Source organism: Dermacentor albipictus, chromosome 2 (assembly GCF_038994185.2).
Source record: "Dermacentor albipictus isolate Rhodes 1998 colony chromosome 2, USDA_Dalb.pri_finalv2, whole genome shotgun sequence".
NCBI lineage: Eukaryota > Metazoa > Arthropoda > Arachnida > Ixodida > Ixodidae > Dermacentor > Dermacentor albipictus.
Genome location: NC_091822.1, coordinates 117,522,166 through 117,535,892, shown reverse-complemented (window position 1 = coordinate 117,535,892; position 13,727 = coordinate 117,522,166). Strand labels below are relative to the sequence as shown.

General features: G+C 47.5%; 1 protein-coding gene across 1 annotated transcript in view; it reads left to right on the top strand.

Annotated features, from left to right (window-relative positions):
• pcm (5'-3' exoribonuclease pacman) overlaps window positions 1-13,727 on the top strand; it is a 99,861-nt gene that overhangs the window by 73,943 nt on the left and 12,191 nt on the right. Inside the window, exons 30-33 of the mRNA XM_070533898.1 lie at window positions 7,435-7,640; window positions 8,061-8,210; window positions 10,280-10,454; window positions 10,785-10,842. Coding sequence (XP_070389999.1) covers window positions 7,435-7,640; window positions 8,061-8,210; window positions 10,280-10,454; window positions 10,785-10,842 — 589 coding nt within the window. The remainder of the gene's footprint in view (window positions 1-7,434; window positions 7,641-8,060; window positions 8,211-10,279; window positions 10,455-10,784; window positions 10,843-13,727) is intronic.

Genomic DNA, 13,727 nt, shown 5'->3' with positions numbered 1-13,727 from the left:
ACTTTGACAGTTTCTATAGTCACTTCAGTCCAATCTGGAAAGGCTTCACGAAGAGTCACATACATGTTCTCACTCACCGTTTGCAAATCCTGCTTTTGCCACAGTCGATTACATACGCAACACACACTTCCAAACGGATTCTCGGTGAAGCGGCGATGGAATTCACATGTAGCTGATGCAAATTGAGTCACTCGTTTGATGTAGTCACTTATTTACACAGGTTCTTCAGTAGAAACACACATTTTTCCTCCTCCGCTTTTCAAGTTGTTCGACCCATTGTTCTTCTGTTTCCTCAGCACGTCGTTGTCTCAGTTTCATTTCGCCTAGCACAGCTAGACTTGCCTTCTAAAGCAGCTTGCTTAGCTGCTTCGGCTTCTCGTCGTTTTCGCAATCGTTCTTTTCATTGTTCCCTTGTTTCTTGGGCATGTTGCAACCTCTTTCTCTCATTCTTTCTAGCTTGCTTAGCTTTGGCCTTAGAATTTAACTGTTCTGAAGCAGTAGAGCAGCTAGATTCAGATATAGACTCTTCATCGGTAACTTCCATGGCGAGAGTGATCAACCAACGCGTAGCGCACCGCTATATATCCCAGTGAAGCTGCCACGAAGCGAGCGCAAGGCGAGGAGGTTGTCATATCAACGGAGAGACCACCTGTTAGGCACGGCGCCGGCTCAGGGGCCACGGCACACGTGACAAGCGGCTCCCTTCTAGCTGCGGCGGGGAGCATGCTGACATCGCGCTGTAGGGGTTGAGGGACGGACTTCGGGATGAGAACCCCTAAACTTGGGAGGATTTATTCTACATTATTTACAAGGAGGTGAGCGTCAATTAACAGTAGTACCGACATTACGGGCCGGCAGCAACTCGGACGCTGCGGCCCGCGGCAAGAAGTTCGAGAGAGGTGAATCAGGGAAACAGGGCATGTCCCAGAATGCTCAGGTCTCTCTGGAAAGCTTCTTATAAACCCTTCGAGCACTGCAAGTCACGTCATGTTTGACCAATGGGAGAGTCCACTCCGATGACGCCACTTTCAGCCAATGGTAGGCGCCCGTGTCGTGGGGTCACACCTGGCGGCTTGCTGCGGTCTTGCATCGCAGACTGGCAATGCACTTCGAACAAAGAGAAGGGGAGGGCTGCACCTGCTTCATTGTCGGATGCCCACCTGCTAATCCCGGCGGCGCACGAACTTGTTGGCATGTAAACTTGTTGCCTTAAACTTGTCTGCTCGGCCGCGTCTCTGGAATGCGCTTTCCTGCTTCTGCATTCCTCAATAAGCTGTGCTGCAATCCGATGTGGTCTGGGGAACTCGAAGTAATCGCAGGAACCAGCTCCATATCTAACAGCTCGTCCTCGCCCCGGTTGTTCTGAATGGCCAGTGAAATCAATTCGCTGGCCATGAGGAACGCTGATAGAAGCTGCAGGGTACTGGGGTCGAGCCACGTTTGACAACCCTCGGGATCCTGGGCCCTGGAGAACAAACGTCAAACAAACAAAACAGCACAGCGCTGCACCACGCGTAAGCGCAGGCTCTTCACCCCTGACTCGCCAGACTAATACTGAGTCAAAATCAACCCTGATCTTTTATTTCCCCAATTTCGACAAAACAGTTCCAACCACCCTTCCAAACCGCTATCCATTTCTCCCCGAATGCCGACAAGACCAGAGCACTATTGTTGTTGCAAAACAAAAGGGTCGTTGATGATGCAAATAACAAATGAAAACAGCCGAACATAACATAAGTGGCCTAACTACACGAACAGCATGTTTCCAATCTATCGCAGTGGCGTACTTATCACACGTATTGGTGCCACTGAACAATCTGGTCAACCTCACAAGTACGTAATCACAAGCGCACTAGCCTTGTGGTCACTAAACAAAACGCGTACTTGCATTGTAGGCAAACTTTTCACTTACGCTTACTCACGTTTCTTTCCTGAAAGTCCTACAGGACACGTGACATAAACGAAAAATTAAACTCGCGGGACTTACACACTGCGCAGAACTCTTAAAATGATGCATCTTCTACTAACTATTTCCACGCACGTTCACTAAAGAAGTCAGAATACGGCTGCCCTCCACATACACTAGCAACCCAGTCATAAAGTCTGCTTCCTTCCGTCCACACAGGACACGCGCTAACGGAACTAAAAACGCTTCTCCGTGCAAATCACGCACTTACAGAAAATCTACGCGCTTAACCTTGGAAAATTCAAAAACACTTAAAAAGAAAGAAGGTTAAATAACACACGCGCTTTACCATAGGCCTTTCGACGATAACCTTGACCTTCAGGTTATTCACACACACACAAAAAAAAGCCTATCTACTTATTAATGAGCATCTCGCGAGACTACAGGTTTACTTAAAACGCATCTTTCAAATCACGGAGCTTCTCAAACGAAAACACAAACAAAGCTCAAACTTTACACCTTGAAAGAAATCCTAGTCTCAAATCGCGAAAACTTTCCGATGCTCAAAATAAAAAAAACAAGACACTACATTTCTACGGAAGGGCTCTTGGCCTCCCTCTCCAAACGCTTACGTCTGACTCATACCTTGAGTCGAACGCGGGGTGGACGTGGCCTGAAAGCTACTCTGGCTGCCGAGAGACAACAAAAGGGCTGATTCACTATCAGCTCCCCCAAGACGTTACGGTCTCCTGCCAATTTGCGTCCTCCCGCCCCGCTTTCAACAGGACCTCGATTGACCGCGTCGCTACTCCCCACCTGGTCTCGTCCTGCCACCTCGCGTTTCTTCGAACTGCACGCTGAGCTATGAAAAGAACTACGGAACGACGAGGAGCTTAGCTGCCTCGTGCCCTTTGTCCGCGTCCGTACAGAACATTCTTCGCGGTCCCCCTTTGACCGGTGGCTCGAACTTTTTGGATGCGTCAACATCGTCCTTGACGACCGCACCTTTTTCCTCGCGCCCTGCCCTTTTGGGTTTCTCGCCACTTTTGGCGGCGCTACATTAATTACCGACTTTCGGTTTGTACCGCGCTTCTTTTTAAGGCGCTTTCTCTTTGCACTCGCTTTCATGTCGCCTTCTCGTGCCTCGTGCTGGCCGGTACACATTTCGTCGGCCCGGATCGGTCTCTTACCCGCACAGTCTGAGTGATTTACATTTAAATCTACTCTCGCTCTGCCTCGACTGGCGGACAGCTCAACCGACTCTGGCACAATGCAGCAGGCTTTACTCGAGTAAGACAACTCGCACTCTTGCGAACTGCCCTCTGCTACATTGCCCAGCTCACGCTGTGCATCGGCACACAGCCCGTCGGTATCGATCGCTGTCTCACGCGCACAGTCCGAATGATTATTAACTGAACCATCCCTCTCTAGGCTATCTAGACTGGCGGAGAGCCGCACCGATCCCTGAACAATGCAGTTGTTCTCTCGTGAGCTACGGAGCTCGCCACCCCGAGAACTATTCTCAACTGCATCGTCCAGTTCGCACCTCACTTCTGCACGCAGATCTGGCTCTACATGGGTGCTTGCTTCTGTCGGGTCAGAAGTACCCTTTTCTTCGCTAGCAACTTCGCTAACATCACCAGCGACGCACACACTCGGTAACTGTGCCAGTTTGTTCGCAGCTGGCCTAGCTGTCTCTACAGTCATCTGCTGGCACAGCACCTCGTCGCTCTCACTCTGGCCTTTAACGGCCTCTATTGCCACTAAGGCATCGTTAGCAGCTAGCCTTTTCCCTTTACTTATGAATCTGCAGCCAATCTCACAGGCACTACTCTTTTCGTCGGCTTCTGGCGAAAATCCGTTAGACACTTCCTCATTCTTTCGTTCTGTGCTACCTGCAGAATTCTCAGACAGCCGTTGTTTCTGTGCCAATAACTGATCACAATACTGTATCTCTTTGATCAGTGCTGCCTTCTCTCTCTCATACTTTTGCTCACGCTTAAGCTTACGTTGCTGATACTCCCGTTCGCGTTCATTCTCACGTACGTGACGCTGACACCTCAGAGTAAGTTCTTGAAGCTCCTGCTTCCGTTCATTCTCGCGTTCTTCACGCTGACGCTCACTCCTAAGCTCACGACGCTCTCGCAAACGTACACGACGCACACGCTCCCGTGGCTCCTGTATCACCTCCCAAGCAAGCGCAATGCTTTTGTCATCATTGCCACTATCATTAATCGCCTTTATGATAGCTGGCGTTTCCATCCGTTCGTCCGCCTCAACTCCCAAATCGTCGCACACCAACAACAAATCCAACCTCGTCAACCTTCTAAGATCCATGGCAGCTGCCCCGACAGGTGGTTAAAACTGTTTTCCTTAATTAATTTGTGCAAACACACAATGCAACAAACTCCCGATTCCCAGAACTATCAAAATTGAACACACAACCTTTGAGTCTGGCGAATCATAAGGAAAAAAACCACGCGCTCACTTACGGTTGCAGCACCCTGCCATCCGGTTCATTTGTCCGCTGTTCCCGGTTCCTTCCGGACTCCCTGGGTCGAAGGCTCGCTCCTTCTTCGATACTCCCAGTCTCTTCGGACCTCTTTCGACGAAGGCTCTCTCTTCTTCGCTCTTCCCGGTTCCTTACGATCTCTCTCGACGAAGGTTTATCCGTAGCGCTGCCACCAGCTGATGCGTTCGGAGGCGATCCTACCGCTGCCAACCAGATGTAGGGGTTGAGGGACGGACTTCGGGATGAGAACCCCTAAACTTGGGAGGATTTATTCTACATTATTTACAAGGAGGTGAGCGTCAATTAACAGTAGTACCGACATTACGGGCCGGCAGCAACTCGGACGCTGCGGCCCGCGGCAAGAAGTTCGAGAGAGGTGAATCAGGGAAACAGGGCATGTCCCAGAATGCTCAGGTCTCTCTGGAAAGCTTCTTATAAACCCTTCGAGCACTGCAAGTCACGTCATGTTTGACCAATGGGAGAGTCCACTCCGATGACGCCACTTTCAGCCAATGGTAGGCGCCCGTGTCGTGGGGTCACACCTGGCGGCTTGCTGCGGTCTTGCATCGCAGACTGGCAATGCACTTCGAACAAAGAGAAGGGGAGGGCTGCACCTGCTTCATTGTCGGATGCCCACCTGCTAATCCCGGCGGCGCACGAACTTGTTGGCATGTAAACTTGTTGCCTTAAACTTGTCTGCTCGGCCGCGTCTCTGGAATGCGCTTTCCTGCTTCTGCATTCCTCAATAAGCTGTGCTGCAATCCGATGTGGTCTGGGGAACTCGAAGTAATCGCAGGAACCAGCTCCATATCTAACAGCGCGTCGTCATAGCAACGTAGAGAGCTGACGTCACACCACCTGCTAAGCGCAGTGGGGGAGCCAAGGCATACGCGATGAGCGGTTAGACCTGGCGTAGTATTGCTTTCACAATAAAACAAAGTGTTGGCTGATGCCGAGATGCAGGTGTCCCTCATCCAAACCAGAATAAACTCTTTAAAGCAGTGAAACACAACACTGAGGCGTCGTGCGTGGGCTGAGAATATGTCGGGACAGTTGAGGTTGCAAGCACTTACGAGCTGTTGAGAGAGAATCTCAATTGTGACATAGGTCGGGGCTCATACCACTGAGCTTGGTATCAGTTGACAGAAATAGCTCATATTCGAAAATATTTGCTTCTGCATGCATCTCCTTTATATTTGTATTTGAAAATGTCCGACTCCATTTGAAATTTTTTTCGAAGACATTTAATCTGCTGTGCATTTTACTAACCCCTCCCTTCTGTTCTCTTTTTGAGTAACATAAACACTACTCCTTAGTATTCAAATTGGATTAAGTAGTTTTATTTTTTTTAATTTTGTTGTGCGCTTACTAGAGAGTGACAGCACCAGGCGATATGGTTTCAGCCCGTCTTGGCAATAACATAGTTCTGCATCACTCAGAGAATTTTGCTAAGGCACTCAGGGAAAACCTGAAAAACTCTGGGAATTTGGAAATGTCAACTTGGTAGACACCCTGTTATAGTTGAAGGATGAGAAGAGAGAGAAGGATGAGAAAAATTTTTGTGGTATGAGGTTTGCGAGACATTTTTAATGGGTCATTCTATGATTCGTTGGAAAAGTTTTTCGGAACTCCTGGAAAAATATTCACACCATAGTGCAAAGACCACTCTTGTGTGTTTCTGCCATCTGTCCTATGTTTTAGCAGCAGCCTCCCCCCCCCCCCCCCATCTTCCGATCATTTGCTTGGGGGGTCTCTGACACAAGAGTTTACACATCAGAACAAAACTAGGTAGGTGATAGAAAACAAAGATATGAATATGAGTACCATACGAGTGCACTTAACATTATCTGTTTAATTTTTTCCACTCAGAATAACCAAAAATAAACCAATTTGTTCATCTTATAGTATCCAAGAGAAAAACCCAGCACTGAAAAGGTTAAAAGTAGCCACTGAAAGTAACAGATTTGGCATGAGTGTTCATTGGTAGTGGTGTAAATACAAAGACTATGTAAGATTTATAATCGATGGCATCATTGCATGAAACTGTGTAAGTATGTTCACCTTGACTGCACTTGTTTGCCTTCTGCGTTGTGTTGGTACTTCTTATCAATATGCATGCTCTATGAAGTTTTTTAAATTTTAAGTGGCAACCACATGCACATAGTATTCAAGCGACACGACAGGGTCTGCCTGTCGCGTCACGGTGCGGAGCAACAGGGACCCTACATTACAAAAAAAAAGTACCAACAAATTTACATTGTAGTCCAAATAAATATGTTCGTGTGCATTTACAGAAATCGCAAACTTGCCACAAGGCCAATGCTTTAATCAAGCTTTATTAAGCTAGCTTTAATATTCCGTCATCGCCAGTGGAAATCCATTCCATGCCACTAGGCCACCAGCGTGAAATGTCGTGGCGCCTTCTGGTGAGCGAAACTCAAAACACTTTTGCAGGTCTCAGTCGCGTCCGAGGCCTAACAGAATAAAAGAAAACAACCAATCTTAATAATAATGATGAGACGACTGCTATACTTTGTCCTTAGCTTGAGAGAAGACAAAGTGATGGCTAATTTTACTATTTACTTATTGCTTATTGCTGTTATGGCAAACAGGAAATTGCATGAGCTAATTCAGATTGAAGCGGGCAGACTGGTTGCTGCCATGCTGCGAAAGTCGCTACGCAGACTTCCAGGCGACATGCAGATTACCCACCTGGCCAAAAAACGGCAATGTGACAAGCGACAGCAACGGAGTGCTTTCCACAACAGTAAAACCTGACGCTCGAAAATTACGTGCATGCTATTGCACGCCTTTAGAGTTCCGCTTTCAGTACAATAGCTTTTTTTTTCACTGATTCTGTCACGCCTGTGTAACGGTGCCGAGTTGGAGCTCTTTAGGACACTGTCAGGCTCGCATAGCCTTTGGTCTTGACACTTCCGTTCAAACGAAATTCAAATAAACTTCAGACACTGAAAGTTCCAGCTTCTAACAGGATCTTGCTTTCCGATTCCTATAGTGGAGAATAATGAGCCACAGATGTGCGAAGTGGTGTTTGACGAGCCGTTTGCCGGTGGCTTGCCCCTGCGGTGCTCGGAACACCATGGCTACCGACTCTCCACTCTGTTCTTGGTGAACCTTTCGCACGGCAGCCGAGGGCAGCGAAGCCAGCAACTCTACCAGGTGCCCGCACGCCGTCAACAACAAGCGGATTCTTACTCACTGGTGAGACAGTGCCTGGTTCCCATCATGGTAATGCATGTGTGTGTGCAAACAGGCAGCACAGCTGTGAGGCACTAAGTCTGCACCTGATTATAATGCAACCCCCTGCTACTTTCACACTTGTAAGGGAATAAAATGTGGCCCAGTGTCAATAGTGTTATGTTGCTGAACACTGGGTGGTGGGTTCGATTCCCAGCATGGCCACATTTCAGGAGGTGGGGCAATGCAAAAATTCTCATGAACGTAGATTTGGGTGCACACTTCAGAAAACCCAGTCGGCCAAAATTAATCTAGAGTGACGTCTGCACTGGCTTTCGTAGCTGCACTGTTGCTTTGAGAGATATAACCCCATGAATCAATGAATCCACCGTTCCAAAGCACCACTATAGGATATTTTGGTCGACTTCCCTTTGTCTGGCGCAGCTTGTTGGCAACAAGGTCAGAACCAGCTCGGCTCAACCACGGGCCACTCATGCGAGCATGGATAACGGCTGGCAGGACTTGTCACCGCAACGTCGGCAAGCAAAAAATCGGTTCCATCATTCTCCAAACTCTCCATTTGAGGCGCAAAAGGTAAGCCATCATCAGGTTCCACATCACCAATTCGAAATTGAAATAAACGAAACGTGCAAGTTATTGTAATCATTAGGGGTGTGCAAATACTCAGAATATTCTATTCATGAATCGAATATCTACTATTTGATTTTTCAAATAATCAGCAAAAGACCCAGCTGTGGTTGGCTCTTTGACGCGCGCAGTGTTCCCATGGCGCGCAATATCTTCAGGTATGAGGTTAAACCAGGTCAGTGGGACTGAACAAAATGATGAACAAAACGCGACACAGACAGAGAGAACAACAAAAGCAGAACACACGGAAAGCACGGAAGCATGTGTGAAGGTTGGGCTGATCAGCCCCCGGAAGGCACACAGATCATATCGGATACACTTGTTCAGTAGTGTTTACGCTTGCACGAATGCTCGTGGTAGTTGCCAATTGGCTGCCCATGGTATCAAGTGCCGCACACCCCTTCAACAGTCAATCTAATTCGTTTGTGTGATCTCTAGACCAATCATTGATGAGCCTCCTGTAGGAGCATATTAGCAACAAGCTTTCTGCAATCGTTTGTGGCTCACTATCATATCAGCCGGCGGCAAAGTTTTGTTGCGATCGATTTGTCCAGCCCATTAGGCCTAATTGGAGCTGGGTCGGCAGGTGTCAGTCACTAAAGTAGTCTCATACCAAATCAACCCAAATCTGTTCGAAGCAGTCACACAGCACTTAGAAAGATGACAAACCGCCTCGACAACATAAACGAGTGTACGGGATGACCATTATTCACGCCGACCATCATTTCTGGTGCATTGTTGTCGGCGTAAGTCATGAATGCAGGTTGATCCAGGTTGCTGGAGATGCAGGCAGAGACAGGATTCTATTATGTTGAGGTATTCGACATAAATGAATGAAAGCACGAGTTTGTGTGACAGCATGGCACTTTAAAACCAACATGACCACCGTGTGGTGAGAGGTAGCATGGCATAGCGTAAAGGGTGTGCTTGAGATGAGGATTGACTGTCTTCTGCTAAAGAGTTGCTGACAAAGTTTTGATAGGACACTTCGTCAACCTTACCTGGTTTGTGTTTCTTTATCAGCATCAGCCCATTTTTATGCCCACTGCAGGACAAAGGCCTCTTTCAGTGACTGTATCACCTACATCTTGTATCGGCTGACTCCGTTCTATGCTTGCAAGTTTCCTAACCTTGTCGCACCATCTAATCTTGTGTCATCTTCAACTGCATTTTTCTTCCTTTGGCACTCATTCTATTACTGTGATTGATTACATGTTATCTACTCTTTAAATTGCATGACGGTCAAACTCCACCTCCTTCTCTTGAATTTCAACCATATCATCAGGTAACTGCATCTCCTTCTTAATCCTTTCTGCTGTCTTCTTGTCTGTGAGTAGACTTCACCCTATCATTTTCCATGCCATAGTTCATTGCGTTGTTTCCCTCTATTGTGTCTTGTAGTAGTTGGTATAAGTGCGCGCACGATAATTGGCGTGCCCGTTGCAGTGGCTCTGGGGTTGGGATGTCCTGCTGTGAATGAGGTTCTGGGTTGAATTCCTGGACTTAGTGGCTGCATTATGGAAGCAGGAGGCAGAAACACTCATGGGTGCACGACTACAGTTGAACCTCATTATATCTGATATTCATTATAAGCACATGTCCATTGCACACCAATATTGGCAAGAAATGTTTTATATTTCCTTCTTCTTCTTTCTTCTCTCTCTCATTCATAGTGTAAAAGTTACAAACAGGGATAAGGTGTGTCAGAAAGGCTGGGCTGTGTTTCAATAGAAGGACCTATCTTTGTCATTCAGGAAAATTTGCAGTGGGCTAGTTGGTTCAGCATAATTAACACTTGTCTATCTTTGTCAAATGGGACCTTGTCATACTCGGCAGGTTGGTTTTAACAGGTTAGCAGATTGACTTCACATGCAGTTGTTGTCAGTGGCGACTGGCCGTAAAGGGAGATCATTTCATCCGATAATTTGTTATGTCAGTGTTTGTTCTACCGAGGTTCAACTGTAATTAATAGCTAAAATTCTTACGACTAATTTGGACCCTTCATTTGCTTGCAGTCATCCCCAGCTCCCGAGTCATCCGGCGAAAGCACGTCAGACTTCGCCTCCTTGTGGCTGGGATTGCAGAAGGCGTCGGCGGCCCCCATGCCCAGTACCCTGCCAGCTGCTCAGAAGGCATCACCTTCCTCACAGCACCAGGGCACTCCCCTCTCACTGGACGAGCTTTTCAAAGGTGTGGAGATTATTGCATTTCCAAATAACAGAAACTGTGACTCAAACATCAGCTTAGTCAGTGCCCCATTGAAAGGTTACTGCCAAGGGGACCTAATTCCAAATGTGGGCTTAGTCATGGAACATTTGTTCTTTGCTAAGCCTAATAGTGTGAAAACAACAGACAGAGTTCGACTGGCTTTGATCAGCTGAGTCAATGTCAGGTAAGAGGGAGCAGACTACCTCGGTAATGGTCAAGCTGCATACACCATCTTGAGCAGTTCGAAAGCAATTATTTTCTGTTTAGAGCTTGAGAATGTGTGGGTTTCTTATTTTTCTTTGTTGCTTGCAGGAGCAAAGAACCAGGCGGAGGAAAGCTCAAGCGTTCCAGTGGTTCCGTCGTCAGCGAGGTAGGTCTGCTGTTTCGACAGCACTTACACTCTGTTTCATACTTTGAAGGCAACACTGTGGAAGCTTCGCAAGTAGTGTGGTGATAAAAGTTTAATTCTACGTGTTCCTACAATGCATTTGTCCTTGATCTGTGACACTCTCTTAAGAACAACTACATACGTCATATGTTGCAAGAACTTGTGTATAATTTGTTTGTCTGAGTGCTTCCAGTATACAACGTACTATGTTTTGGTCAGGAGTACACGCGGTACTCTGCAGCCAGTGGTCACAGAAATGTGCGGCTCCACTCGTTAAACGGTGCTGCACGTGATGTCGCCAGGGTAAAAGTGTGTCCGTTGGTCGGTCGACAAGGGACAACAGCACCTACATGACGAGAGCCAACTGTGCGTTCTGAGAATGGAGGGGGCTCGCCCATTGTAACGCCTCTGAACCTCTTGTGAAGCTTCCACTCAGTCAGCAACCCCCAAAAGGCAATTAGAGGTGGACATTGCTGGAGCCTTCTGTTGTGCTGATGCAACCTGCAGCTTTTTATGCACTGCATGAAGTTGGTGGGAGTGTGTGGCAAGGAGGAGAGGGCAGCGAAAGCAAGAGGGGGAAATCGTGGCCGTTGCATAGTAGCTCATCAAATGCCTGTAACTTAGCTATTACTGCATCATTAAAAAAATATTCTTTCATCTACATACCGTAAGAACCAGAATATAAGTCGAACTTTTTTCAAAAAACCATTGCGAAAAGTCGACCCTCGTCTTATATACCAGACATTGGCGGAAAAACTAGGGAAGTCTTGCAACAATGGGCGGATGAAGTAAAGAGCCGCCTTCGCCATCAGCGCGGCGTGGCGACATTGTGGCACCGCTAATTTTCGTTTACATTGTCATAAAGTTATATTAGTTAAAGGCTGCTTTTTCACATTTTGTTTCAAAATGAGCGGAAGCCGACGGAAATTCACTGTTGCCTTCAAAAAAAGGCGATTGAGTGCGCGGAAGCCCACGGCAACCTCGCGGCACAGTGCGAATTTGGAGTATCCGAAAAGAGCATTCGGTACTGGCGGAGGCAGAAGCAGCAAACCAACAGAAAACAGCATTTCATGGGCAGACCGCAGAACTGGAAGACGAGGTTGCGGAGTTCGTCCGAGAGCTGCGTGTAAGATCACTGCCTGGGACTGCCGAATGCATTCGTTTGAAAGTGGTAGAGATCATGCGCGTCTCTGGACTGGGCAGTGAGAAGCAGTCATCATCCAACTCTAGTTCGGACGACTCTGATCAAAGGCGTTGCTCTAATTCGGAGTAGCACTTACGCACTTCGTTCCCTTCGGTGTACTGTACACCCGGCCAATTTTTAAGAGTATCGCGCAACCATCGACCCGCGTGTTTGTCAGCACCTTGATTATCACAGCACAGAGCGGCGAAATAGCGAAAGTAAGCGCACGTGTACACTTGCGCGTATCTCGCTTGTTTCTTCGCTCAGCGCCGTTAATAAGGTGCTGGCAAGCATACGGGTCGATGGTCGTGCGATACTGTTAAAAAATTGGCCGGGTGCACATGCGAGCAGCATTTAAATAAATACTGTCACTATTGTGCGTGAGTCGCATTTGTTTCAAGGTAAGGGTGTCTTTCAGTACTATTGCCATTGAAAAAGATTTTTTCCTTTTTAGAATTCGTTATTTGGGGGATCGACCTATATTCCGGCTCAACCTATACAGCCGAACCCGGTTATATAGAACTCACAAAAAACGACTAACAGTTCGATATAGAGCATAATTCGATATAAGCCTGCTAAATAATTGGATGTCATAAAAGCACATATAATTTATAAAATCACTTTATTGATGAAACTAGCTTAGTTTCAAATGAAATAGTCCTGCATTTTCTTCTGCTTGGGCAATTTCGCTGCCTGCGACGCACGCACTTCTCCACGTTGTCTAAGGAGTCTGAGCAGCTGAGGCCACAATCTTCAACATTTGCGCAGAAGCACCGGACTAGTGCGGGCACACCAATAATTTCGGAGGATGTGGGCAAAGGATTGTTGTTGCTTTCCTTATTGTGCCCGCTTTCACTTGTGCTCAGTACGATGTCGGCAATGTAGTCTTCGTTTTCGGGCTCTCCCGTGGTCACGACACCATAATTTTCACTCACAAACTCGCCTACCGTTGATTCCTCAACGGCTTCCGGAAATTCTGACAGCTCACTCCAAACTTCGGCAACACCGGCAACGGCTTCGTCGCATTCATCAGAATTTACAGTTATCTCCGAGCATGCTGAAGCCGGCCCGGCTGAAGCAATTTTGGATGAACCACTCGTGCACAGCCACGCATACGTCGCGTCGGGCAGCACGAGCACCGGTTCGTGAGTTTGGCCGCTTTAGCTCTGACCTCCCCCTTATTCTTCAAGATCGTGCTCCTCGGAACCTTGCACGCTGCGGGGACATCCGACTTCTCACCGCGTTCGACCCGATTTATAATTTCGAGCTTCACGACGAAAGGCGAATTCTGCCTCTTCCTCACGACAACATTGCAGAGAAGGCCCACAAGGCGCACACGCAATTAACAAAAAAAGCAGCGAGACAACTTGCACTTTCGCCATCTTGCATGACAAGGACACAAGAGCTTCTGATTGGCTGTCTGAGCAAGCACTGCGAGCCGGCCAGGATCATTTCTTGCAGGGGGGTGTCAACGGTCACGGTAGGGAGAGCGGTTGGATGGAGCCGCGCCACCGGGTTTACCCGCCGCACGAGGGAAAGCCAACTTCTGGGGGCACTTTCCCACCGCTTGACATTCGATATATCAAGAATCGCTGCTATTTTTGTTCGATGTAAGCGTAATTTTTGCTATAAATACTCATTGTAGCAATACCGTGTCCAGAAATTGTTCGATATATAGAATAAT